Source organism: Felis catus, chromosome A2, assembly GCF_018350175.1.
Source record: "Felis catus isolate Fca126 chromosome A2, F.catus_Fca126_mat1.0, whole genome shotgun sequence".
Taxonomy (NCBI): Eukaryota; Metazoa; Chordata; class Mammalia; order Carnivora; family Felidae; genus Felis; species Felis catus.
This window is the reverse complement of record NC_058369.1, coordinates 12,656,255-12,684,163: the sequence shown is the minus strand read 5'-3', so window position 1 is coordinate 12,684,163 and position 27,909 is coordinate 12,656,255. Positions and strand designations below refer to the sequence as shown.

The 27,909-nt window shown below is 51.6% G+C and overlaps 1 protein-coding gene across 7 annotated transcripts in view; it reads left to right on the top strand.

The window, feature by feature from the left end:
• The window catches only part of CPAMD8 (C3 and PZP like alpha-2-macroglobulin domain containing 8), an 83,798-nt gene that overhangs the window by 31,109 nt on the left and 24,780 nt on the right, over positions 1-27,909 (top strand). For 5 of the 7 annotated variants that reach the window (XM_023246922.2, XM_045047864.1, XR_002738988.2 and 2 more), the window contains exons 15-25: positions 759-931; positions 1,493-1,642; positions 2,000-2,158; positions 3,605-3,747; positions 6,625-6,687; positions 12,681-12,912; positions 18,856-19,009; positions 19,255-19,385; positions 21,230-21,281; positions 26,654-26,952; positions 27,582-27,807. In XM_023246922.2, the coding sequence (XP_023102690.2) occupies positions 759-931; positions 1,493-1,642; positions 2,000-2,158; positions 3,605-3,747; positions 6,625-6,687; positions 12,681-12,912; positions 18,856-19,009; positions 19,255-19,385; positions 21,230-21,281; positions 26,654-26,952; positions 27,582-27,807 (1,782 nt within the window). The remainder of the gene's footprint in view (positions 1-758; positions 932-1,492; positions 1,643-1,999; positions 2,159-3,604; positions 3,748-6,624; positions 6,688-12,680; positions 12,913-18,855; positions 19,010-19,254; positions 19,386-21,229; positions 21,282-26,653; positions 26,953-27,581; positions 27,808-27,909) is intronic. The other 2 variants (XR_002738989.2, XR_002738991.2) reach the window with 2 other exon arrangements.

The window sequence follows — 27,909 nt, the reverse complement described above, 5'->3', positions numbered from 1 at the left end:
CCTCCACCCATTCGGTGCCAGTAGCAACCTATCCACAGGCAGTACGATGACCTAAGAAGTCTCCAGACATTGGCAGTGTCCCTGAGGGGAAGTCATCTGTAGGTGAGAATCAGATAGATACATAGGAAGATAGATAGATTAGATAGGAAGATAGGTAGATGATAGAGATAGATGATAGATCAATAGATAGATAGATGGATTTATGGATACATAGATCCACAGATAGATCCCTAAATACTTAGATTTACACTCAGATTCATAGATTAATTCATAGTTCATAGACAGAGATACAGGTGCATAGATAGATACACAGGAAGACAAGGTCTCTCTCATGAGAAGGCAGAGTTTCTCACCCTTGGCCCTACTGATGTTTGGGGCCAGATCATTCTCCCATTGGTGGCGCTGTCCTGTGCACTGCAGGGGGCTGAGCAGCCTCCCCGGCGCCCCACCCCGCTAAGGCCCCACCCCGCTAGATGCCCCAGGCACTCCCAAGTCGGGACAGCCAAAACTGCCCCCTGGGGGGCAGCACGGTCCTAGTTGAGAACTGCTGGCCTGAATGGTGCTCTGGGAATCACACACCCACATCCTTTTGGGCCTTCCCTTCCCTTCTAGGTCGTGCGAGTGTCCACGGAGCGCTTGCCCTGGGCCAGCACCTCCACGCTGCACCCCAGGTCATCCCCAGGGCAACCTGGGGCATTGGTGGCCCCGTCGTGGGGTGCTGGGTCCTCACGCCTATCCCCACCTTTGCCTTGTCTTAGAGCCCCCTCCAGCCCCAGCAGCTGAGGTCAACGTGTGTGTGACTTCTCTCCGGCTGGCCGTGACCCCCAGCATGGCCCCCCTTGGCCGCCTGCTGGTCTTCTACGTCAGGGAGAACGGAGAAGGCGTCGCCGACAGCCTCCAGTTTGCTGTGGAGAGCTTCTTTGAGAACCAGGTAGAACGTGGGGGGCCAATCAGGGGAGTGGGGACAGGCAAGCGCCACCGAGGGCTGGGGGCTCCAGGGTGTCCGCGCCGGGCCGTGCACAGCTGCCGCTCGGGCTCCCAAATGGTATCCCGGGCAGGACCCTTCAGGAATAATTGCAGCCAAGGTTGCTTCTTTACTGGAGCGCCTCCAGAAGTCACCACCGATCGCACGCAGGGAAAGCAGTCAGCTGTCCCCACTGCGTTCCAGATCTAAGGGACACCACTCATGTCCCCCGCAGTGGGCTCAGCCTTCTGCCCCCTCTCCCTGCATCCTTTGAAGCTGGCTGCCGCGTGCCCTCGGTCCGTGCCTGTCTCCCCATCTCTCCCCTCCCCTCCTCTGCGCAGAATGTTCCAGTTGTACCAGCCTTGTTCCTTTCATTCTGCCTCCCGCCCTTGTCCTCACCTGGGCAGCAAGGCCAGGGTCCCAACTGAGCTGGCCAAGACCGGTTCTCCTTGGCAGGCGGAGAGGGTGGGTGGGTGAGTCAGGAGAGTCTGGCCGAGCTCCTGGTCTCTCTGCTGTGTTCGGATCCAGGTTTCAGTGACGTACTCAGCAAATGAGACCCAGCCTGGGGAGGTTGTTGACCTGCGGGTCAGGGCTGCAAGGGGCAGCTGTGTGTGTGTCACTGCGGTGGATAAGAGCGTCTACCTGCTCAGGTCTGGGTTTCAGCTGACTCCGGCCCAGGTGAGTGGGGCCCTCTGGTGCCAGGCTCCAGCACCCCCACGAGGGTCTCTCCCTTTCCAGTCAGTGAAGAGCCCCCATGTGAACCAGATTCTTTCTCTCACCATCGAACCCAATCTTTATTGCCGTAGTGAAAGATCGTAGAGTCGAATTCATCAGACTCTTGCAATAGAACGTTGTCCACAGGTCCTACCTTTCCAGCCCCAGTCTGCCCATCTTTAGAATGGGCTAATGCCACCAACGCCCATCTCCTGAGATTGTCTCGAAGTGGTATTCACGGAAGGAGCAGCCAGACCCCTGAGAGCCAGTTTGGGTGGAAAGGAAACCTCCGGCTGACTGCTCTGTGTTCTCTGCCTGTAGGTTTTCCGGGAATTGGAAGAGTATGATGTTTCTGATGCCTTCGGGGTGTCCCGGGAGGATGGGTCCTTCTGGTGGGCTGGACTGGCAGCCCGACGCAGGCGTTCGTCCATCTTCCCGTGGCCCTGGGGCGTCACCAAGGACTCCGGATCTGCCTTCGCCGTAAGCACAGACGGTCTTAGACCCACCGCCCCTTCCAGGCTCCTCTCGCTTGGAAACAAATGAACTCCGAGATACGGAGATGGTCAGGGTGGAGGTTTCCAAACTTTTATTGGGGCAGAACTAGTTTGATTCTCCCCAATGGAGGCTCATAAGCGGACCCTCCTGATTTGCGAGGCCAACCAGAGCGGAATGCTATGGGTGTCAGCCAATAACTGGGACTTGCTATGGAGCAGAGGTGGTAAGGGTGCTTTGCTGGGAGGAAAACCATCACGCTGGGAGCAGGCGGCCGTGCTCTCAAGGGGCTCACATCGTCCCCCTCCTTCCGGGCTGCGGACGCCGGGGGCTACCGGGGGTGCAGGAGACACAAGTATCATTCTAGATCATACCGCCAGCCCCCATGAGCATGCTGGCGGTCTCCACTCGAATGCACGGCCCATCTGTGGCTGCTCTTCCCCCCCTCCCATTATAAAAATCATTAAAAACGCATCCTTTTCCTCTTGTTTTTTTTTTTTTTATGGGAAATTTTCAGACCTACAGAAAAGTTGAACAAAGGAACAAATGCCTATATACTCACCGCCTGTAGATCCCACAATTAACACGTTGCTCTATTAGCTAAACAATAGTGCACGCCTACATCTGTCTATATATTTGTATGCACATCTATGTCTGTACTGGAACAAACGATGTTTCAATTACACATTTGTTGAACGCCTGGCAGTTTGAACTGCTGGGCCCTGGCCGCTCTTGGAATTAAGGGGCCGGGGGTGGGGGGTGCTTCTGAGTCTGAGTCACTGACTTTATACTCCTTATTCCCAAAGCAGAGCTGGTCAGTCTGGGGTAGGGCTTTCCTGCAGTCTAGTTGCTTCTGGTATTTAGCGCAGTGGTCGAGATCATAACAGTAACAATTGCAGATCTCCGTCTGTCTCTGATGTAGATCAGGCACTTTGCCAACTGATTTTTTTTTTTTAATTGTGAAATTCACGATGAACAGAACAAACAGAAAACGAACCATTCTAAAATGCACAATTCAGCGGCATTTAGGGCACTCACGGTGTTGTGCCACCAGCACCTGTGTCTTAATTCTAGAATGCTCTCATCCCTTCAAAAGGAAACCGCATCCCCATGAGTAGTGGCTCCCTGTGCCCCCTCCCCCAACCCCTGGCAACTGCTAATCTACTTTCTGTCCCTATGGATTTACCTGTTCTGGATGTTTCATATCCGTGGAGTCATACATGTGGCTTTTTGTGCCTGAGCCACAGATATGCTGGCCTCCCCTCTGCTCTATCTTGCATGGTCACTGGGCCCCATGATCTCCTCAGCCTGTGTCACCCAGAGCAGAGCACCCAAGCTCTGCACCCAAGCCCAGAGCAGAGGATGTTGGGCTGGTAACCCCACAGTGATGGAACTGCTGGGGCCATCCCATCCACGGCACTGTCTGTTGCCTAGGAAACGGGACTGGTGGTGATGACCGACCTGGTGAGCCTGAACCACCGACAAAATGGCGGCCTATACACCGATGAGGCTGTCCCTGCCTTCCAGCCCCACACGGGGAGCCTGGTGGCAGCAGGGTCCTCCAGACAACCCCCCAGGTAATTGCCACGTCGAGTAGGGTTGTCTCACCTCATACTGTGGTCTTTAGGGGCTGGATCATTCTCTGTGGTGGGGCTGTCCATGCACGGCTGGGTGTTGTGCAACATCTCTGGCCTCCACCCACCTGTTGCCAATAGCACCCCTTTCTCCCAGTTGTTACAACCAAAAATGTCCCAGTGTCCCCTGGTGGACAAAGTCACTACTGACCTAGTAGTGACCCCGGGAACCAAGCATGCCAGCCCCCCTCCCCAGTTCCTGACCACACCCGAGTGCATGGGATTGGGGGTGCAGAGAAAGGAAGGCACCTCAGGAGCAGAACTGCCTGGAACAGAAGGGTTGGGGTGGGGAGGGAAGGTGGGGCTTGATCCTCCCTCTCCCAGGGACTTTGCTTAGAAACTTCTTTCTAGTATCTCTCTCTTCTTCGTTATTTTCCTCTCTCCTCCCTTTTCACCTTCAATTCTCTGCCTTTTCAAGTTGGACATCAAGTAATACTTCTCAGTCTCTTATTTGAACTCTGCACATTTAAGCCTTTTGAAAGGCATGAATTTCCCTAAGAGTGCTGCTTTGGCAGCACCTGAGTTGTGTTGTGAAGTGTTTCCATTATTGCTTCTTTCCAAATAGGTTCTAACTTTTTGAGCTGTGACTTGTGCAGAAGTGGACACTTTTTAAAATTTCAAGTGATATTTTTTAATTAATATTTTTTAATGTTTTTCATAAATTTGTAGCAAACATGCATTGTGGCCAGTGAACATGGTCTGTGTGTTAGCTGTTGTCCTGTTCTTACTTTGAAGACTTTTTATGTGGCCAACTTTTGTAAATGTGCATGTCTTCTTGAAAAGAAGATCTAAGCCCCCATCAATTCTGTACAGGGCTCTCTATGGATACTTTAGGTCAGGCCTGTCGATGGTGATGCCTACATTCTCCATACTCTTGCTCACTTCTTGTTTGTCTGTTTGCTGGCTTATCAATGAGTGATGCAGAGAAGAGTTCCCATTTCTCCCTTGGATTTGGGGTTTTGTCTCTAGAGTCATGGAAACTTTAGTTTCACAGGAGGTGTTGTTTTCTCCTCTCTCCTATCCTTTCCTGTCTCCCCTCTTTTCTCTCCCACCGCCTTTGATGCCTCTCTTACTACCTCCTCAAGCCCAGGTCTCAACCAGCCAGCTGGGGAAGGGGAAGTGTTCTGGAGACCTTGGCTCCCATTCTGTCTGGATTTAGGGGCTGGGACCAGGGAGGCAGGCCTTAGCTCTACTCTATCCCACCCACTCCAAGAAGGGCACAGAACCAAAGGGCTGGGGCTGGCATCAGTGTGATCAGTAGTGGCTTAGCATCTTGTGTCTCTGGAGACCCTGAGGGTGGGCCCCACACGCCTCAGCCCTTGTTCTAAGCCAGAAGTGGCCGAGAAGACCTCCAGCCCTGGCAAGCCTGTCCCCAAAAGCCCTCTCCATCTTTCACACGTTCTCTACCTAGACTGAGGTCCTGGATACCTTGTTCTCCTGGGTTCTTTCTGCCTGGGCCGCACACTTAGCAGGAGTGTGGCAGGCCCAGGAGGTGTTTCCAAACTCCAAACCACAGCATGGGCAAACCAGGCTCCCCATATGGTACACGGCAGTATTCTAGGATGTGGTTGCTGAGGGAGGTGTAACACTGGCCTCTGGGCCTCCACCCACCAGATAGTGCCTTGGGGGTCCTGACACTCTCATGTAGCAGGACCCCCAAGAGCTTGGCCTGGAGTGGATATGAAAGTAATTTTCTGAAACCCCAAACCACAAAGGCAGTTGTAAATCCCGCTGCACAAAGGCATAACAAATGCCTTCAAAAGCAAGTGTTCATATCTTTTTGTAATTGGATAACCCATCTGTACATCTGTATTCTGAAGACAAGATATTTTTCTTAACCATATGCAGTGATTTAAATTTTTTTCAAGCAGTGTGAAAGTTTGTATAATTTAATGTAAGTTTCTCTCCTACCTCTAGACCCTCCATTCCCCTTTTTGGTCAATAATTTCTTAGAGATCCTTCTAGAAATTTTCCATGCATATACAAGGATTTTTTTTTTAAACAATGAGTGAATACTATAGTACTGTGCTGTGCCTTCTTTTTTTTTTAATGTTTATTCATTTTTGAGAGAGAGGGAGAGATAGAACGTGAGTGGGGAGGGGTAGAGAGAGGGGGAGACAGAATCCCAAGCAGGCTCCAGGCTCCGAGCCGTCAGCACAGAGCCTGACGTGGGGTTCGAACCCACAAACCATGAGATCATGACCTGAGCCGAAGTTGGGCACTTAAGCGACTGAGCCACCCAGGTGGCCCTGTGCCTTCTTTTTTGAAGTCAACAATAAGCCTTAGAGAACAATCCGTATCAGTATATCTGCACTGACCTCACTCTTTTAGACTGACGTGTAACATCCCACTGCACGATTGTACTACCATTTGATTAACCCAGTCACCCTCTTGATGGAGACTTTGGCTGGTTGCTCCGACAAACCAGTCCATTCGTCTGTCTTGGCACACGTCTCCGTGGGTATTTCCCTGTGATGCGTGGTCCCTGTGACCCTTCTTCCCTTCTAAACTCAGGATGTGAAGTGCCTGTTGATTTAAGGTGATTCTATCAAGCCTTTGATGCTTCACTCCTACTAGTCCTAATCGAGTAGAATGTTAACCCTGCCAGGTAAAAGAGTTAGCACGTTCCGTCCTAATCAAGTAGAATGTTAATGGACAGCCAAGAGAATTAACACACTGCACCCTAACTGGGTAGAAGGTTAACCTTTCCAGGTACGAAGTAACGTGTTAACATTCTACTTGTGTAGATGTTAACCTGCCAGGTAGCAGAATTACATTACGCCCATGGAAACTGAATCATTTCTTTTTCGAATTTCATAGAGCAGAGAAGAGGAAAAGGACCTTCTTCCCCGAAACATGGATTTGGCATTGTCTCAACATCAGGTACAGTAAGATTCCTTTTCTTCGTTGTGTTTGCAGGCTGACCCAAGGGCACTCGTGCAAGTCCAGATTGCCCCCAGTAGGGTTGCTTTCAGATCTGACATCAACATCTGAGTAAGACTTTGGGCATCCTTTCCTAACACATAAAAACTCAAAAGCCATGAAGTCAACCCCAAATCCCGCTGCAGCTTCGGACATCTGCTCAGGAAATATGAAATGCAGGGGCTTTGTGCCTCTCACGACTCCCACTTGGGGTAACTCTATCCGCTCTGTTTGCATAACGAGCTCATTAAAACGATTACAGTTCCCTGGAACGTGAACTCCACCCCACCCCCCTCCATCCCCTCTTCACTCCTCAGGGGACTCAAGCTCCTGCCCACAAAACAGGCTGCTTTTCTCAGCACATTTCCCTTCCACATTTGTTCCCCCTCGTAGTTCTTTTTGAAGAAGCCCTGCTGTGCCAGATTCCTGCCAGATGCTATTGGCTGTTTTTTTTCTTTCAATGCTTGGGGTCAGAACACCAGTGGTACTAGTAGTAGACGGATGGGGGCCTGCCCTGGGAAACTAGTTAGGCATGAAAGGTCAGACGCCCCTGGGCCATGGGTGGGCTTGCTGCTGAGCAGGTGGGGTGGGGGGAGCTTCTAGACACGAGATGCCATGGCACGTGGTCATCACAGAACCGAGCTCACAGCTGGGGGTTCCTCAAACTGCTTTCACAGATGCGTGTGTCCCCATTATGGAAAGACTTAACTCCTGGTCAGAACAGATCCAGATGATTGCATTAAGTTCCAGGGGTCTAAATCTAACATGAGCTGTCTGTCTGTAATCATTCACATGTGTCAAATGTATCTATTTTCTGGGTGCTGGATGTTTTGGGGGGCCAGGTAACATTGCTTTTTTCCCCACCTTTTGGCTGTTAGAAATAATCCTGCTATGAACACAGGTGTGCAAATAGCTCTTCCAGACCCTGCCTGTGGTTCTTTTGGGTGTATACCCAGAAATGGAATTGTTGGATCGTATGGTGATTCTGTGTTTAATCGGTTTTTGTTTCTTTGTTTGTTTGAGACAGAGACAGCGTGAACGGGGGAGGCGTACAGAGAGAGGGAGAAAGAGAGAATCCCAAGCAGGCTCCACCCTGTCAGTGCAGAGCCCGATGCGGGTCTCGAACTCATGAAACCGGGAGATCATGACCTGAGCTGAATCTGGGAATTGAGAGTCGGATGGTTAACTGACTGAGCCATGCAGGCGCCCCATATGTTTAATCGTTTTGAGGAACCTGTATAGTGTTTCCCACGGTAGCTGCACCATTTTACATTCCCACCAACAGTGCACAAGGGTTCTTCTCTAAGTGTTCAGTAGAATTCACCAGTGAAGCCATCAGGTCTGGGGCTTTTTCTTTGTAAACAGATTTTGGGTTATTGATACAGTCTCTTTAGAGGTCTGTTCAGTTCTGGGTCTCTTCAGATTTTGTATTTCTTTGTAATTTAGTCTTGGTTGGTTTTGCATTTGTATAATTTGCCCATTTCGTCTGGATCATCCAAGTTCTTGGCATATAGGTATTTATGTACTTTTTTATGTACTTTTTTAAAATAATCTTTTGATTTCTCAGAATGGGTAGTAATGTCCCCACTTCCATTTCATATTTTAGTAACTTGAGTCTTCTCTCTTTCTTTCCCTTAGTCTGTCTAGTTAAAGGTTGGTCAGTCTCATTGCTCTTTTCAAAGAATCAGCTTATGGTTTTGTTGATACTCTGTTATTTTTCTGTTCTCTATTTCCTTTATCTCTGCTCTAATTTTTATTATTTCCTTCCTTCTGTTAGCTTTGGGGTTAGTTTGTTTTTCTTTTTCTAGTTCTTTAAGTTGTGAAATTAAGTTGTGTATTTGAGATCTTTCTTTTTATTATTATTTAAAGTCTATCTATTTTGAGAGAGTGTGCACATGCTTGTGCAAGTGGGGAGAGGCAGACAGAGAGGGAGGGAGAAAGAGAGAGAGAGAGAGAGAGAGAGAGAGAAAGAGAGAGGGAATGCCAAGCAGGCTCTGCACCATCAGCAACTCAGGGCTTGAACTCAGGAACCTGAGCCAAAATCAAGAGTTGGACGCTTAACCAACTGAACTACCCAGGTGCCCCAAGATCTTTCTTCTTTTTTAATACATATATAGCTATAACTTTCCCTCGTAGCACTGCTTTTACTGCATCCCATAAGTTTTAGTGTGTTATGTTTTGTTTTCATTCATTTCTGAGTATTTTAAAATTTCCTTTGTGATCTCTTCTTTGATCCATTGGTCAATTAAGAATGTGTTGATTACATCAGCTCAGGTCGTGATCTCATGGTTTGTGAGATAGAGCCCTGTGTCGGGTTGTGTGCTGACAGCACAGAGCCTGCTAGGGATTCTCTCTGCCCCTCCCCCACTTGCATGCATGCTCTCATGCTCTCTCTGTCTCTTGAAATAAATAAATAAACATCAAAAAATATGTTCTTGAATTTCCACAGATTTGTAAATTTTCTGGTTTTCCTTTTGTTACTGATTTCTAACTTTGTCTCACTGTGGTCAGAGAAGATACTTTGTTTAATATCTGCCTTTCAAAATCTACTGAGACTTCATTTGTGGCCTTATCCATGATCTTGCTTGAAGACTGTCGTGTGTGCATGCCTCTGGATCTGGTTGCTTTATTGTGTTAAGTCTTCTACTTGCTTACTCATTTTCTGTCTGGTTGTTCAGTCTGTTACTCAGAACAGGCTATTGAAGTCCCCAACTATTATTGTAAGCTTTTTATTTCTTGCTTCAGTTCTTTCCCTTTTTGTATGTTTCATATATGTCAGTGGTCTGTTATTAGATGTGTAGGTGTTCGTAATTGTTGTATCTTTTTGCTGTATGGAACCTTTTATTGCTATCTAATGTCCTTCTTAGTCTCTTATATACTCTTTTTTTACTTAAAGCCCATTTTGTCTCGTATCAGGATAGCCACGGCTACTTTCTCTTGGTTACAGTTGGCCTGGGATATCTTTTCCATTCTTTCATTTCCAACCTATTTTTGTCTTTGCAGCTAAAGTGAGTTTCTTGCAGACAGCAGAGAGTCAGGTCATGTTTTTTAATTCACTCTGTCGATCTCTGCTTTTTTGACTGCAGAGTTTAATCCATTTACATTTAATGTAATTGCGCATAAGGAGGGCCTTATTTCCATCACTGTGCTTTTTGTTTTCTGTGTGCATTATAGCAGGCAGCACAAGGCAGGGACCTTGTCTGGGCACATGGTAGGGATTGGGGACAGTATCCTGGTTCCAGTGCCCAGTATGTTCTGTCCTCGGCTGTAATGCCCACCTCCCCTCTGCGAGTTTTTTGGGGGTAGTCACAGTGCACCGTGCATCTCCAGGCCCCTCACAACAGCCCAGCCAGGCTGGTGGGCAGCTCCCATTCTTGTGTCTGTTTCATGGTTATTTCAGGCAGAGGGAGCGCCCCCAGGTCGGTGGGCAGAGCCAGGTGTGGTATGCCTGTGAAAGCAGGTAACTCTGAGCAGTTTGACGAGGCTCAAGGGTCGAGATGCACAAAGGTGGGATGGGTGGGAGCTGTCAAGGCTGGGCTGGAGAGAGGGAGAACTGAGCTGTCAGGTGTTGGAGTGGCCAAGTCAAGCAATGACGAGAAGCCATAGTGAAAGTAATGGTGAAGCCCTTTCATCATTACTGTGGCAGTGTAGCCTGACGCCCCCTGTTCCGGTTTCCCCACAGAACGGCACACCTTGCAGGTGGATCAGACATGGGGGTCGTCTCACTATGGAGAGAGCCCTGGACAAACGGCTCTGGCAGTTTTATGGGCCCTGACACCTGCAGAATGGAGGGAGGAGAGCTCAGAGTGGGAAAGTACTGGGTGCTGAGCCAAAGTGGGGAGAAATGCCTTCGAGGTTTCCTCCCATGAGAAGGAGACCTTGGCAGAGGTCTTCAGATACCTAATGACCTTGGGGCCCAGGCAGATCCCTAAAAACACACAGAGCTAGGAATGGAGGCACTGGGGCTGGGAAGGCAAATATGGGAGAAGCATGGCTGGCCAGGGGCCCAGAGTCCCTGACTGCAGTTCCCCTCAGAGACCACAGGACACTGGCTAGGCCACAAGCCTGGTGTGGGGAGGGCGGCTTTCCCCGAGGCCTGCGAGGGAAAGCCTTTGTAACAGCCTGTAGTCAGGCCTAAAAAAATCACACAAAGATTTATAATCGAGGGTCGGGCTCTGCAGGAGTCTGTGGGACAAGGATGCCAGGCCAGGAAGGGTAGATACCCCTGAAGGGCAGGCTGGGGGCACCCAGTGTCCACAGAAAAGTTGGCTGTGCCCATATGACGCTGGTAAAAGTTCTGCCACTTCTAACGGGAAGAGGCTGACTTGAGTTGTCACAGGGTGACAGCGGCGGCGTGTGGCCCTCGTAGAAGTGAGGATAGATGTCCTAGGTCCTGTGGGGCCCGATGGGCAGCGGGGTCACCATGTGCCGCAGCCTGGTCCCGGGAAGCAGACAGGGGTCAGGCAGGTGACTAAGGAGCAGAGGATTCTTGCAGCAAATGTTTACGATAAATCTGGAAAGGACATCCTGGATATGCAAAGTTGACCACAGGGTTTCCCTCCCGAGCCATCCTAACGTGATCAGTGGTGCCGTTGGTGGGGGATGGGTGGGGGCGGGGTGAAGGCAGGGAGAATCGTGAGCAGCACCGTCTGCTCGAAATATAACATCTGTAGGGGCGCCTGGGTGGCGCAGCCGGTTAAGCGTCCGACTTCAGCCAGGTCACGATCTCGCGGTCCGTGAGTTCGAGCCCCGCGTCAGGCTCTGGGCTGATGGCTCAGAGCCTGGAGCCTGTTTCCCATTCTGTGTCTCCCTCTCTCTCTGCCCCTCCCCTGTTCATGCTTTGTCTCTCTCTGTCCCAAAAATAAATAAACGTTGAAAAAAAAAATTAAAAAAAAAAAAAAAAGAAATATAACATCTGTAATTCCCCATGTACGTAACGTCAGCTTTCCTAGTGCCGTGTTATAAAGGGCAAAAAGAAACAGGTGGAGTTCATTTGAATCTTATATTTTATTCAACCCGATACATATCCCCAAACATGGTTGTTTCAAAATGCGATCAATATAAAAAATGATCGATGATACGTTGTACTTTTTTTTTTTTTTGGTACTGTATGAGTTTCCTGTGGCTGCTGTCATGAAGAACCACAGACTGGATGGTTTAAAACAACAGAAATTTGTTGTCTCACAGTTCTGGAGGCCAGGCATCCGAGATCAAGGTGTGGGCAGGGCCATGCCGCCCCTGGGGGCTCTAGGGGAGGAGCCTTCTGGGCCTCCTCCAGCCCCTGGGGGCTCTGGGGGAGGAGCCTTCTGGGCCTCCTCAGCCCCTGGGGGCTCTAGGGGAGGAGCCTTCTGGGCCTCCTCCAGCCCCTGGGGGCTCTGGGGGAGGAGCCTTCTGCACCTCCTCCAGCCCCTGGGGGCTCTGGTGCTCCTCAGCTTTTAGCTGCATCCTTCCAGTCTGTTGCCTCTGTCTTCACATGGTCTCCTCCTCTGTGTCCAGCTTTCCTTCTTATAAGGACCCCCATCCTTCGATTGGGGCCCACCTTCGTCCAGTATGAACTCATCTTGGCTAATTTCATCTGCAAACACCCTGTTTCCCCAAATAAGGCCACATTCACAGGTACAGGGGGTTAGGGCTTGGGCATAACTTCTGGGAGACACAAGCCCCAAATGACTCGACCCCTCAATTCAGTGTCTTCCCCCGGCTACACTGGGCGGAGCGTGCACTGTTGTGGGTCCACCACTGTCCTGAGAGCCACTGGTGCGCCTCATTACCTGAGTTAGGGCCGAGGGGCGGCATTCTCCTGCCACACGCCGTGTTGTGCCTACTTGCTTGTTGCTGAGCTGCAGGGGCGCCTGCCTGGGCCCCCAGGCCTTCCAGCTGCAGCCCTGCATTCCCGCCTGGCTGCCTCAGCTCGGCCCTGGAAAAGGGTCCCATGGTTGTCCATCCTTCCGCAGCGACCCGTCCGGCGAGGAGATGCTCAGCGTGCGGGTCCCGGACTCCATCACCAGCTGGGTGGGTGAGGCCGTGGGTCTGTCCGAGGCCTGGGGCCTGGGTGTCGCCGTGCCTGCCCTGCTGAAGACCTTCAAGCCTTTCTTTGTGGACTTCACCCTGCCCGCCTACGTGGTCCGCGGGGAGCAAGCCAAGATCCCGCTCAGCGTCTACAACTACATGGGCACCTGTGCCGAGGTACTACACCCGCCCCCGCACACAGCCTTCCCTGTGCCCGGGGGTGGGGGGATGGCACCCGTGATGTCAAGAGGCAGGGGTGAGGGGAGGGGGTCAGCCTGAGGGGCTTGGAAGGGGACAGAGCATCTTCATTATCAGGGAGGGAGTCACCAAAGGGGCGGTCCCTGTGTTGTTGGGGAGGCAGGGGCAGGAAGTCCTGTAGGTCAGCAAAGCAAGTGCTCAGTATCCCAGTTTGTTTCTTTCTTTATTTTAAATGTTTATTTTTGAGAGAGAGACAGAATGTGAGTGGGGGAGGGATAGACAGAGAGGGAGACACAGAATCCGAAGCAGGCTCCAGGCTCCGAGCGGTCAGCACAGAGTCCTGTGCGGGTCTCGAACCCGTGAACCTTGCGATCACGACCTGAGCCAATGTCGGACGCTCTACCGACTGAGGCGCCCCGGTCTCTCAGTTTATACTTGCACACCGGCCGGCCCTGGCCGCGTTACTCTGCCTGTTGGTGTTTCAGGTCCCACAAATGTCAGGGAGATAGGAGTCATCGGTGGTTACAGGCTAAATGGGTTCGCAGATGCTAAGAAGGGTGTCCGCAGAGGGACCCAGACCCTGGTCATGCTGTCGAGGCTCCGGCCCCTGCAGGGGCTGTGCGGTGGGGTCTGGTGGAAAAGGCTACTCGACCCCTTTCTTGTAGCTGCTGTGACAAAGCAGTGGGAACCGGGTGGCTTGAGACAATAGAAATGTGTTGTCTCACAGTTCTGGAGGTCAGAGTCCAAGGTCAAGGTGCGGGCAGGGTGGGTTCCTCCTGGGGGCTCTGAGGAAGGGTCTGTCTGGTGCCTCAGGCCTGGCTTTGGCGGCTGCGGGCAGCCCTTGACGGTCTTCGGCTTGTGGCTGTGTGGCTCCAATCTGCAACCTGTCTTCACATGGCCTTCTTCCCTTGCTTTCTCTTCCCTCTGTGAATTTCTCTCTGTGTTTCCTCTTCTAAAGATCCCAATTCTGTTGGGGTAGGGCCTACCCTAATAACCTCATTGTAACTTAATGACCTCTGCACAGACCCTGTTTCCAAAGAAAATCACATTGACAGGTACCAGAGGGTTTAGGACTTCAACATAACTTTCCGGGGGCCACAGTCAGACTGTTACAGCTACCCCAAGGCGGGGGGCGGGGCTTGGGGCTGAGCTTGGAGGCTGGGGAGGAAGGCCGGCCGGCGAGGGGGGTGGCCTGTGAGATAAGGTGGGTGCATGGAGGGGAAGGGAGAGTTTCGGGGGGCAGGGGTCTGTGTCTCTGTGCGGCTTGGGGAGGCCAGGAGCACTCACCCTCCACCACTTTGTAATCCTTGGGCGCTGGCTAGGCCTGGATGTCAGTGGTGGGTGGGAGGAAGGAAAGTGGGGAGGGCTCTCTGGGGTTAGGGGCAACCCTCAGGGGCTGGAAGCCGAGGCTGTGGGTAGAGGGGTGAGTGGGGCACAGGATCAGTGGTCCAGCTGGGAGCAGGCCTGCTCTCTGCAGGTCTCAGCCTCACCCTAACAAGCCACACGCTGGGGACGTGGCTGACCTCCCCCTGGCCCTGCCCAAGTGGGTGGGGACCGCGAGGGCCGCGGGCTCACGACACACTGAGGGCAGATGTGAGCTGCAGCCGCAAAGCAGGCACCATGGAAACCAAGAGACTTCACCCCAGATTTTTGGCTTTTCCTGAAACAATGAGGACACGTGGCTAGAGAGTGATTGGAAATTGCTACCAGCGGGGTCCCCAAGGCTGCCTGGGTGGGAGGCACAGCCACTACCCCGCAGCTGTGGTCCCAGCGAGTTCAGACCCCGCTGCCCCCAGAAGACCGGGCTCTGGCTCAGCACTTCCACTTACAGCCCCACTTTGCCTCAGTTACCCCATCTGTAAACTGGGCAGGAGAGCTCACCCTGGCCCCACTCGCCCTCACTGGCTTTCTCTGGAGCAGGAGGGAAAGGAGGGACAGAGCAGACACAAGGGTCCCTTGTGAGTCTCAGAGGGGATGGCTGTGATCGGCTCTGAGCCTGGCCCGGAGGCGACAGCGAGCCCTGAGTCCCGGCTCAGGAGGTGACCGTGAGCTCGCACAAAATATTTTACTCCTTCTTTTCCTTGAACTTGCAAGTTCTAAACGTCCACGGAATGATTATGTCTGCATCAGAACATGTGGCATGTGATGGCGGGTGACGACAGCCTGAAGGCCAGTAAAGGACTCTCGCACAGCCGTCTGGCTGGCACAGCACAAGTTCGATGCTGGTGTTGATTTTTTTTTAATTTATTTTTTTTATATATGAAATTTATTGACAAATTGGTTTCCATACAACACCCAGTGCTCATCCCAAAAGGTGCCCTCCTCAATACCCATCACCCACCCTCCCCTCCCTCCCACCCCCCCATCAACCCTCAGTTGGTTCTCAGTTTTTAACAGTCTCTTATGCTTTGGCTCTCTCCCACTCTAACCTCTTTTTTTTTTTTTTTCCTTCCCCTCCCCCATGGGTTCCTGTTAAGTTTCTCAGGATCCACATAAGAATGAAACCATATGGTATCTGTCTTTCTCTGTATGGCTTATTTCACTTAGCATCACACTCTCCAGTTCCATCCACGTTGCTACAAAAGGCCATATTTCATTCTTTCTCATTGCCACGTAGTATTCCATTGTGTATATAAACCACAATTTCTTTATCCATTCATCAGTTGATGGACATTTAGGCTCTTTCCATAATTTGGCTATTGTTGAGAGTGCTGCTATGAACATTGGGGTACAAGTGGCCCTATGCATCAGCACTCCTGTATCCCTTGGATAAATTCCTAGCAGTGCTATTGCTGGGTCATAGGGTAGGTCTATTTTTAATTTTCTGAGGAACCTCCACACTGCTTTCCAGAGCGGCTGCACCAATTTGCATTCCCACCAACAGTGCAAGAGGGTTCCCGTTTCTCCACATCCTCTCCAGCATCTAGAGTCTCCTGATTTGTTCATTTTGGCCACTCTGACTGGCGTGAGGTGATACCTGAGTGTGGTTTTGATTTGTATTTCCCTGATAAGGAGCGACGCTGAACATCTTTTCATGTGCCTGTTGGCCATCCGGATGTCTTCTTTAGAGAAGTGTCTATTCATGTTTTCTGCCCATTTCTTCACTGGGTTATTTGTTTTTCGGGTGTGGAGTTTGGTGAGCTCTTTATAGATTTTGGATACTAGCCCTTTGTCCGATATGTCATTTGCGAATATCTTTTCCCATTCTGTTGGTTGCCTTTTAGTTTTGTTGGTTGTTTCCTTTGCTGTGCAGAAGCTTTTTATCTTCATAAGGTCCCAGTAATTCACTTTTGCTTTTAATTCCCTTGCCTTTGGGGATGTGTCGAGTAAGAGATTGCTACGGCTGAGGTCAGAGAGGTCTTTTCCTGCTTTCTCCTCTAAGGTTTTGATGGTTTCCTGTCTCACATTTAGGTCCTTTATCCATTTTGAGTTTATTTTTGTGAATGGTGTGAGAAAGTGGTCCAGTTTCAACCTTCTGCATGTTGCTGTCCAGTTCTCCCAGCACCATTTGTTAAAGAGGCTGTCTTTTTTCCATTCGATGTTCTTTCCTGCTTTGTCAAAGATGAGTTGGCCATACGTTTGTGGGTCTAGTTCTGGGGTTTCTATTCTATTCCATTGGTCTGTGTGTCTGTTTTTGTGCCAGATGCTGGTGTTTATATTTGACTTTCCCGCTGGTGTTTCTCTGATTCTACAGAAGAGCCACACGTTAATGTGTTGTCACATAGGAGCTTCTTGTCCCTTGAAACTTTTTAATTAAAGGAAAATTTCAACTGGAGGGGAAAAAAAAAAAAGAATAGTCATTGCAGGTTCTGAAATGGAAATGAAACATCCAGAGGCCACCAGAAAGGGGCCCCTGGGTGTAAAATGCCAGTGATTCGAATTCACTGTCACTCAGAACCCATTGTGCACGTGCTCTGCGCGTGCTGGGCCTTGTGCTGATGTCAGAGGACCCCGGGGCCCAGGACCCCCATCTGTGCTCAACCTCGGAGCACTGTTACCACTAACCTCTGTGCCCCATGCTGGCCTCAGGATTTTGCCTACATCGATATCAAATGCCCACGTGGGCCGGGGAAGAAGGGTCGTTGATGCAATTGTTCCCAGACAGGAAGCTCAGAGACTCGTTACATGCCCAAGCTCTCCCAGGGAGTTTGGGGCAGAGCTGTGTTAGAATTGAGTGTTTGCAGGGAGCCAGCGGAGCCCCGAGAAGAGGCAGGTCTCCTGAGCTCTGGAGTCGTCAGGCACTGTTTGAGCCAGGCACCAGGACCTGGAAGGGCATTTCCTGGAAGAGGGAACAGCATACACATGCAACAGAGGCAGGAGGCGGCTTAGCCTGTCCAGGGAATTGCCCATGACACAGTCTAGCTGGGCTTTAGGGTCTGGTGGGGAAAGCAGGAAAGGGGGTAATCAGAGCCCCATGCATTTGGCTGGGTGGGGACTGCTGTGTTGGAAAGCAAGGCGGCGGCCGGGGGGTGGCCTGAGGAGACTAAGGGGGACACGTGAAATAGGCTCAAAACAGGCAGCCGGGGAGCAGTGCCCCAAAGCCCAGTGTCTGTATGGTCCATCCTCTGTCATTCTTTTTTTTTTTTTTTTAGTTGTATTTATTTATTTTGAGAGAGAGCAAGAGAGAGCAAAGCACGGAGGGGGGAGGGGCAGAGAAGGGGAGAGAGAATCTCAAGCAGGCTCCAAGCTGTCGACGCAGAGCCCGACGCAGGGCTGGCACCCACAAACCGTGAGATCATGCCCTGAACTGAAACCAAAAGTCGGATGCTTACTCAACAGAGCCACCCAGGTGCCCCTGTCATTCTTTTTGCATAGCCAGGAGGAGTAGGACCCCCATCTTAAAAAGCCGGAATAAGTGCAGACTGATCCCTGATCAACCAGGTGGCCCCTGCAAGGGAGGGTCCTCACCGAATGGGCAGGCGGGACCCTCAGGTGCCCCTTTTAGCTGCAAGAACACGCTGGAAGCTGGTTTGTTGCACATCCCCAAGGCACCGGGAAAACGGACCCATCCAGCTCCCTCAACACGGGCAGGCGGTCATTCTGCCCAGGAGCCGGAAAATACGGCCCACTGACACTTGGCTCTCAAGTTTCTTCTTTCCTCCCTGGAAGAATGTTCTGGAAGAACACTGAGTCAAGAGGGATGTGGGAGCTCCTGACGCAGCCTGCACCAGCTGCTCACACTCAGGTCCCGCCGGGCTTGTCCTCAGGCAGGATTCAGATGCTCTGTCACACTTGCCACTCGATTTTCCTCGGAACCTTCCCTCCACATCACACGTGCATGCATGTGTGATGTAGGCGTGTTGACCCTCAGGCACCCAGGGATCACTCGTGTCCTCTTTGGCTACATTACCTTAGCTCCTAGTAGGGCCCCTGCATCCACTAGGTGCTTCACACATGCTCATTGGACAAATGGACGTGGACCAAGGAGCCTGTTGCAGACAGGGAGGTCTAACCGCACGTGCACATAGAGACACTTGTGTGCACACGCATGCACACATGCATTGTGCACGTGTGTATGCATAGACCACACCTACATGCACATAGGTGTGCACAGAGATACATGCATGCACGCATGTGCACACACACACAGAACTCTGTTATGACCCTGTGGACCTCAGAGGTTGGATGGAGGGTCAGGGGGAGTGCCTTGTGGGGCCTGCAGGGGGAGCGGTCCCTCCCATCTGGTGCCCATCTGGTGCCCCCCATCAGCCTTGGCCCTAAGGGGAGGCTGACCCCGTGGGGTGTTGGAGGGGCCGAAGTAAAGAGAGGGCTCCCAGCAAGACCACGGTGAGTAGTGGGGGAACCTTCCGAGAAGAGCGTGGCTTTTGGAGAGGGCTGACGCGGTGGGCGGCGGCCAGTGGGATGTGCCCGGAGGGCGCACGCATCCCGGGAGCCTTGAGAGCGGCATACCTCCCTCCCCAGGTCTACGTGAAGATCTCAGTTCCCAAGGGCATCCGCTTTGTGGGGCATCCAGGCAGACGCCATCTGACCAAGAAGATGTGCGTGGCCTCTGGGGAGACGGAACCCACCTGGGTGGTTCTGTCCTTCGGTGACCTGGGACTCAGCAACGTCACAGGTGAGGCCCCGTGCTGCTTCAGGCATCCACCCCCCCCCCCCCGCCCCCTGTCCGGACCCCAGGCACAGGTGAGTGGCCGGTGGGGCAGTACGTGAGGTCAAGGCCACGTTGAGAGACAGGACAGCAGCTGGGGAATGGTCAGGAGGTGGGGCGAGGCGGTCCAGGAGGAGGTGGGGCGTGAGGCTTCCCCGGGAGGGCGGGCGTTCTGTTAGGACCGCAAGCGCTGAGCACACAAATCCCCACAGCCAAAGCCATGGCTTACGGAGACACAAGCTGCTGCCGGGATGGGAAGTCCATCCGACACCTGGAGGACCACTTCGCTGACAGGAGGGGCCCCACTGGGAGGGATCACATCAGGCGCAGTGTCATGGTTGAGGTAAGCCCGTGTCCTCAGCCAGGGCACTCGGCCAGGGCCTGATTCCATCACCCACGAGGCGGGGGCCTGGCTGGGGCGGGGGCAGCCCCCACGGGTCCTGCTCTGGGGCTCAGGGCAGGCTTGGGGTGTCTGCATTTCCTCGCTAGAGGCCCTCAGCATCCAGCCCCTCCGCCGTGCACCGTGCACTTGGGGAAAGTGGCCTGGGACTTGCAGGGGCCGCAGGAAAGTGTCCTCTGACCCCCACGTTGACCATGTTGGAGGGCGATGTGCCTCTGTCTCCGACTTCCTGTTTGTCATAGGCAGCCATAGGGATTATGACCTGGCATTTGGAGCGCTGTCACTAGAATGCCTGGGGCAGAAAGGACGCAGAGCCTGTGCAGCAGAGGGGCCTGGGTGTTGGGGTCTCATTGACGCCCCACCTCCCCTGCTGGCTGGGAATCTAGGATCTACCGCTCCGTGTGGGCTGGGCGTATGTCTTGATAGTCCAATCCTGCTCCGTAAATCAGGGACGTTCACGCTCACCCCACAGTGTGGAGAGGGCACCTCGCGGTGCACGTTGGGCATGTGGTAGCAGTGATGTCCCATCTTTTGGGGGCTGCTTGGACACCTCAGAGCCCAGAGCCCTGCCAAGACTCTTCATGCTACGTGGAGAGTGCACGACAGCCCCGAGGAAGCCCCTCACGGCGTCCCCAGTGTCTGCCCCTCCCCAGGGGCTCGGCTGCAAACAGCCGCCCTCCCTCCTGGCCGTGGTCCTGGCAGCGCGGAGCACAAATGATTTCCATCAGCGCCCGGAGTCACACACACGCGCTGGGCAGAACTCCCCGAGGTGGACGAGTCGTTGGCCACAGCGTGCTTGACGTGACCTGATGGATTCCTCTGGGACAAGTGGGTCCTCTGATGAGGAATGCCATCTCCGTGAGCCAGTGGGATGAGGGGATGGCCTCAACGGGAAACAGGGAGACCCCTGGCAACCCTTTGCTCGGCCTGAACGTGCTCCCTGGCCCACAACCCGCCCTCCTGGGGCCAGAGGAGATGGCAGGCCATCCAGAGTTCTTGCCTCGTCCGTCTGCAGAAGGAATTTCTCAATGCACAGAGAGGGATTCTCAAGGGGCTCTGCCCCTGGGCCTTTCCTCCCACTCACACGGCTCAAGGGCTGCCTAATCTGCAGTATCGCTTTGTGCAGGCGGCCCTGGGGGCGGGAGGTGACAGGTGGGCATCAGAAGACCTGAGATGTCGAAGCAGAAACACTGAAGCCTGGTGGACGAGGAAACCAGGTTTATGAAACAGGACGTGGCCGACGCGTGGCTTGATAAAGCAGCAAAGCCCTGCTGCCTCTCCACCCCGCTGGAGAGCTCTGGGTGCGCGGTCTGTTTGCCAGATCGGATATTTTGTGGACCCTCACGCGACGCTGCGTGCCTTCTGCTGGGGACGAAACTGCACGTGGCACCAGTACCTTCCCGCCAGGTGGGGAAGCAGGTGACGGTTGGGAACCACCGTGGGCGCTAAACCGGAGGGAGGAGGAGCTGGTGCCCTCCTGCCTGGCTCCCCGATTAGCCCAGGAGACCCCGAGGACAAGGTGGGAGTGTGGGAAGCACGGCCCGTCTAGAAGCAGCTGGTGAGTGGGTTTGACCAGAGCCCGGAGAAGAGGAATGAGCCTCAGTTTCCCCACTCGGGCCTAGGAGGTAGGCAGCCTGGTCCTTCTCTGGGCACCCGTGACATTGGCACCACCCTGCAGGGTCCAGACTCGGAGCCGCTGCCGTGGGAGGGCGGCCGCTCCCCCGCCCCCCCCCCCCCCGTGCCGACTGCCCCTCCCCCGCTCAGTTCTCCCCATGTCTCTGTTTCAGCCGGAAGGAGCCCCCCGCAGCTACACCTACAGTGCTTTCTTCTGTCCCAACGGTGAGTCCCTGCACCCACCCCCCTGAGGACTTTGGCCCTCCCCCCACCACACTGCTGCTAAGCGGATGCCTGCCCTTCCCGGGGCCAGAGGACACGGCAGGGGAGAACTGAGATGTCCTGGCTGGTGACAACCATAAGCCAGAGCGAGGGCCGGGCATCTGCCACACAGGAAGGACGTGCACACGCATGTAGGCTGGAGGTGCCAACGGGAAAAGAGACCACAGGCGGGAACAGGGCTGTCCTCGGGGCCCTGGGGTGAGGAGCCTAGGATCCAGGGAAGGGAGGTCTTAGAGAGACGTCAGGGGAAAGCTATGGGAAATGACCGACCGGGAACCCTGGGCCCAAAGAGAAAATAGGAAATTCAAGTGGGTTCCAGAAGGGGTGGGATTTGGGGTCTGCCTCGGTCCCCTGAAATCGGTGTTAGGTTTGTACGTGATCCGTGAAAAGGAAAGGGGTACAGAGTGTGCGGTGGACAGAATGGCCACAGCAGGGCCCTTCCATGCCTCTGCCTCGGTGGGGTCAGGGAAATGCTAGGCAGGATGTGGGCCCGGCTGCCCACCCCCTGTCCGGCCCCTCCCAGAGGAGCCCAGGCCTGGCCTGGCACTGGGCAGCACCCAGCAGGCTTTGCCAGGTGGCCGAGCTGAGGATCTGAGCTGAGTCCCCGGGGATTGTCGGCTCCCCAGGCACAGCACCTCCCCGTTGCCAAGGCATCCAGCGTGACCGGCCCCACAGGGACCACTCTAGACACAGGCTTCCTCTTGACATTCACCCGCCCCTCCCCCTGCCCCGCCCTTTGTGTATTAAACAGCAGTGCATCACTTACAAGCTGAAACGAATTTTGACAGAGGTGCAAAAGCAAGTCAACGAAGGGAGGAGAGCCTTTTCAACAAACGGTGATAGAGTAATTGGACAGGATTGGTAAAAGCATGAACTTTGACCTAAAGATCCCACTTTATATGAGAATTAACTCAAATGGATCATGGACTTACATGTAAAATGATAAAACTTTTAGGAAAAATTGGTGAGAAAATTTCTGAGAAACCTTTGGGATCCGGGGCTGGGTAAAGGGGTTTTAGACATGATACCAAAAAGCATCACCCATAAAAGGAGACTCATAAATGGACCTTATCAAAATGAAAAACTGCTTTGCAAAAGATGCTAGTAAGAGGAGGAAATACAAGTTACAGACTGGGAGAAAATACTTCCAGACACAGGTCTGACAGAAGACTAGTATCTAGAATATCAAACGATCCAATTAGAAAGTGGGAAAAAGGAACAAACAGTTCACCAAAGAAGGCATACAGGTGACAGATAGGCACAAGGACGTTCGACATCGTTAACCATTAGCAAAATGCAAAATTTTGTAAGTTGTCAAGGCACGCTTATCAGAATAACTAAAGTAAAAAAAAAAATAGTGACAGCAGTAAAAGATGGTGAGGATGGGGAGAAAGAGGATTATTCATACGTTGCTGGTGGGAATTGTAAAATGGTGTGTCTGCTGCTGGGAGTTTCTTAAAAAGCTACGCGTGCTCCATGCGTACCACCCAGAAATTGCACTACGAGGCATTTTTCCCAGAGAAACAAAGATTTATGTTCACACAAAAACCCGTACGTAAATGTTCATATCAGCTTTATTTGTAATAGCCCCAAACTGGAAACAGCCTAGGTGTCCTTCAGTGGATGAGTGGATAAGCAAATCACGGTACATTCCTACCTTGGAATGCTATTTAGTGATAAAAAGGAATGCACTATTGACATACGCAGCTATCTGGGTGAAGGGGATTGAGTGGGGAAAAAAAAAAAACCCTCAATCCCAATAGGGTCCATAAATTATTTTGTTTGCAGTATTTTTTGAAATGACAAAATTTTTGAAATGGAGGTTATATTAGCCATGGCTGGGATGGGGAGGAAGAGTGTGGGTATGGTGATAAAGGCCAATAGGAGGGATCTTGTACAAATAAAATTGGGGAAATATGAACAAGACTAATGGGTTGTATCGATGTCAATATCCTGGTTGTGATGTTGTACTAGAATCTTGCCAGATGCCCCTGGGGAGAACTGGGTCCAGAGGACACAGATCTCTCTGTGTTATTTCTTACAGTCATATGTGAATGTACAGTTATCTCAGCAAAAGTAAAATAAAAACATTTTTAAAAGTGACACATAGGCACAAATACCGTATGATTCCACTAATATGAGGTACTTAGAGAAGTCAAAATCATAGAGACAGAAAGTAGATGGTGGGAGCCAGGGGTTGCGGGGAGGGGATGGCAGCTCAGTGTTTAATGGGGACAGAGTTACAGTTTTGCAAGGAGAAACAGTGATGATGTTTGCACAATAGGACTGTATTTGATACTCCTGAACTGGACACATAGAAACGATTAAGAGGACCACTTTACATTATTTGTATTTTACCACAATTTTAAAAATTGGGAAAAGCAAAAGCAATACTTGTGTATTACAGGAAACTTAGGAAGATAGAAAGAAGGAAAAATATCTCCTTTGGTTCTCATCCAGAGATGACCTTTTCTAACATTTTGTTAGATTTGGTTGCATACGGTTGATTATTGTTTGTTTTAACATAGTTGTGACTCGTGAGCTAAATAATTCTGTGGTCTGCCTTGCTCATTTAACACATCTCAAGCACTTTTCTTTGTTGTAAAGACTTTATAAACAGCATTTCAAAACAGCTTCAGTATGTTCTATCAAATGACTGTTCCAGAATTTGACCACTATAGAATTTTCTTCTTATTTTGTACATGTTTATTTATTTTTGAGAGAGAAAGAGGGAGAGAGAGAAAGTGCTGGGGGAGGGGCAGAGAGGAGAGGGAGATGCAGAATCTGAAGCAGGCTCCAGGCTCTGAGCCGTCAGGCCAGAGCCCGACGTGGGGCTCGAACTCACGGACTGCGAGATCGTGACCTGAGTTGAAGTCGGATGCTTAACCGACTGAGCCACCCAGGCTCCCCTGTTTCTACTTTTTTAAAATCATAATTTACACTAGGCTGAATGTACATTTGTATTCAAAGTAAAGTCAGTAATATTTTTAACATGTTGATTGAGGTATAATCGACATACAATAAATCACACGTATTTTAGGCATACAATTTGGGAAGTGTTGACATCTGTGTACATCTGTGAAACTATCACATCTAAGATAATGAAGATTTCCATTAACCCCAAAAATCATGCCCCCTTGTAATCACTCACCCCTGTTTCTAGTCTTGTCACCAAGGAACTACTGACCTGTTTCCTGTCTCTATAGATTACTTTGCACTTTCTAGACTTTTATATAAATGGAATCATAAAAATGTACTCTTTTTCTCTGGTTTATTTCACTCAGCATAAAAGTGCTGAGATTCATTCACGTTGTGTGTATCACTAATTCAATCATTTTAAGGCCGAGTGGGCCTCCACTGAATAGATGTATTGCATTTTGTTCATTGACCTGCTGATGGATATTTGAGTTATTTCCAGTTTGGGGCTATTTCCAATAAAGCTTCTATGAATATTCATGTGCAAGTCTTTGTATGGATAATATGTTTTCCTTTCTCTTGAGTCTGTACCTATGAGTGAAATAGCTAAATCATACAGTAGGTATGTGTTCAACCTTTTAAGAAATGATCACACTGTTTTCCAAAGTGGTAGTCCCATTTTGCATTCTCACCAGCAGGGGGCGAGAATCACTTCTTCCCTCTCCTCGCCCACACCTGGTGTTGTCCCTCTGATTACTTTTCCCCCTTCCGATAGGTGCCTGATGGTATCTTATTGTGGCTTTGATATGCATTTCCCTCATTCAAGCATCTTTTCATGTGCCTGTTTACTATTAATGTATCTTTTCTGGTGAAGTGTCTGGTCAGATCTTTTAATGTTTATTTTACGTTGACTTTTGGAAGTTTTTATAAATTTATTCTTGTTACAAGTCATTTATCAGATGAATGCTTCGCAGAGACATTTCTCCCAATATGTGGCTTGTCTTTTCTCTTAATAGTGTGTTTATAAGACCGGAGGTTTTTCTTTTCTTTCTTTCTTTTTTTTTTTTTAGAAGTTTTTCATGTTGATGTGGCCCAGTTTACCAGTTTTTCATTTTATGGATTATGCTTTTGCTGTATCTAAAAGAAATCTTTTCCAGGGGCATCTGGGTGGCTCAGTTGGTTGGGTGTCCAACTCTTGATTATGGCTCAGGTCATGATCTCGCAGTTAATGAGTTTGAGCCCCGCACCAGGCTCCACGCTTGGGATTCTCTCTTTCCCTCTTTGCCTCTCCCCCACGTGTGTGCTCTCTCTCTCTTTCAAAATGAATAAATGAACTTTAAAACAGAGAAATCTTGGGGCGCCTGGGTAGCTCAGTTGGTTAAGCGTCTGACTTTGGTTCAGGTCATGATCTCACGGTTCGTGGGTTCGAGCCCCGCGTCGGGCTCTGTGCTGACAGCTCGGAGCCTGGAGCCTGCTTCCGATTCTGTGTCTCCCTCTCTCTCTGCCCCTCCCCCATTTGCACTCTGTCCCTCTCTCATAAAATAAACTTAAAAAAGATTTTAAAAGAAGGAAATCTTTTCCAATTCCTACGCGTTCTCCTCCACATTTGTAATCATTAGGCTGTACGCTTACAAAATAGCTCTGATCCGTTTTGAGTTGGTCCTTGGAAAACCACGCGCGGTGTGGACCTGAGTTCCCTTTTCTGCCTCTGGGTAACTAGTGGTTCCGACACCCTCTGTTGAAAGGATTTTCACTGTTGAATTGCCTTCTCACCTTTGTTGCAAATCAGTTGTTCGCACACGAGTGGGTCCGCGTCTGGACTCCCTACGCTGTTCTGGTGAGCCTGGGTTGATGTCCGTACCACACTGTCATGATTACTGCTGCTTCCGAGTGCGTCTCAATGTCACAGGTGTGAGTCCTTCACCCTGGTTCCGTTTCAAAGTTGTGTTGACCCTCTGGGTCCTTTACGTTTCTATATAAATTGTGGACTCGGCTTCATCATTTCCGCAAAAGACCCCCCCGTGATTCTGACTGGGATTGCCGCGAATCCGTGTCAGTTTGGGAAATAATTACCGTATCTGCCGTGTTGTCCTCTGACCCACAAACACGGTCTGGCTCTCCCTTGATTTGGGTCTGAATTAGCTGCAACAGCATTTTGCAGTCTCTGGCTGTACAGGGCTTTTGTAGGAGTTAGCCCCGTGAGCATCTCCTCTTTCGTGTGCCCTCGGCAAAGCTGTGGGTAAGCCGTCTCCGTTCGCCGTTGCTCAGGAAGCTGCCTGCAGAGCCACAGTGAGACGGGCCCCCCCAGGGGCCCTGATCCTCAGCCCTGGGCACAGGCAGGGAGAGGCAGGATGCCTCCAGGTGCCCCCTCAACACCCTCTCTCCTTCCCTCCGTCCAGAGAGAGTCCACATCTCCACGCCCAACAAGTACGAGTTCCAGTACGTGCAGCGGCCGCTGTGGCTCACCCGTTTTGATGTGGCCGTGCGAGCCCACAATGATGCCCGCGTGGCCTTGTCCGCCGGACCCCAGGACACAGCGGGCATGATAGAGATTGTCCTGGGGGGGCACCAGAACACCAGGTCCTGGATCTCCACCAGCAAGATGGGCGACCCCGTGGCCAGCACGTACACGGCCAAGATCCTGTCCTGGGATGAATTCAGAACGTTTTGGATCAGCTGGCATGGCGGGTTCATCCAGGCACGGCTGGGCTGGCTGGGGTGGGCGTGGGAACCCCGGGCTCCTTGGCATTTGCTGCTTCCTACTCTGTGTCCAGCTCTTAACAGGGGGCGAGGAAGAGGGGGGGATAAACACAGGGCGCAACCTCAGGTTGCTCACAGTCTGCCTAGAGTCACTTACAAAAAAAAAATAAAATAAAAAGGTGAGAGCTGTGGTGGAGGAAGCACCCAGGGGACCTGGGAGCTGAAGTATAGTGGGTCGTCGTGGGGAAAGAAAGTGGATATAAGCAGGTGAAATCGAGGCTGGGGCATTTTATGGGCCAGGCAAAGAGGACATAGGAAAGGAGCAGCTAACAGCTTCTTAGAGGAGGGACATAGCCAAACTGGGTTTTGAAGCATGCATAGGAGTTCACCAGGCAAACGAGGGAGCGGAGGATGTTCCAGGCAGAGGGCATAGCATGTGCAAAGGCCCAGGGGTTCCAGGGAACTGATGACTTGGCAAACTGTACGTGCTATGCTTGTGTCTCTTGTTGGCCATTTAATGGATGAGGTGACCCTTGGTTTCTCTGTGAGCCCTGTAGCCAGTGTCACTGCTGCCTGAGCGCTTCCTCTCAGCATTCAGCAGCCAGCAGCCTTGGCCTCTTTTTCCAGGTTGGCCATGGCCCAGAGCCTTCCAATGAGTCTGTCATCATGGCCTGGACCCTCCCCAGGCCACCGGAGGTCCGATTCATCGGCTTCTCCACTGGCTGGGGCTCCATGGGTGAGTTCCGCATCTGGAAGAAGGTGGAGGTGGACGAGAGCTACAGTGAGGCCTTTACCCTGGGAGTCCCGCACAGCGCCATCCCTGGGTCAGAGCGGGCAGCAGCCTCTGTCATAGGTGCGTCTGCCCTGTTGCTGGCTTGGGGAGTATAGAGGCGAGAACTGAGGCCGAGGGGCAGGGTATCCGCCCCGGGCTTGGTCTCGCATCAGCCTGTGCTGG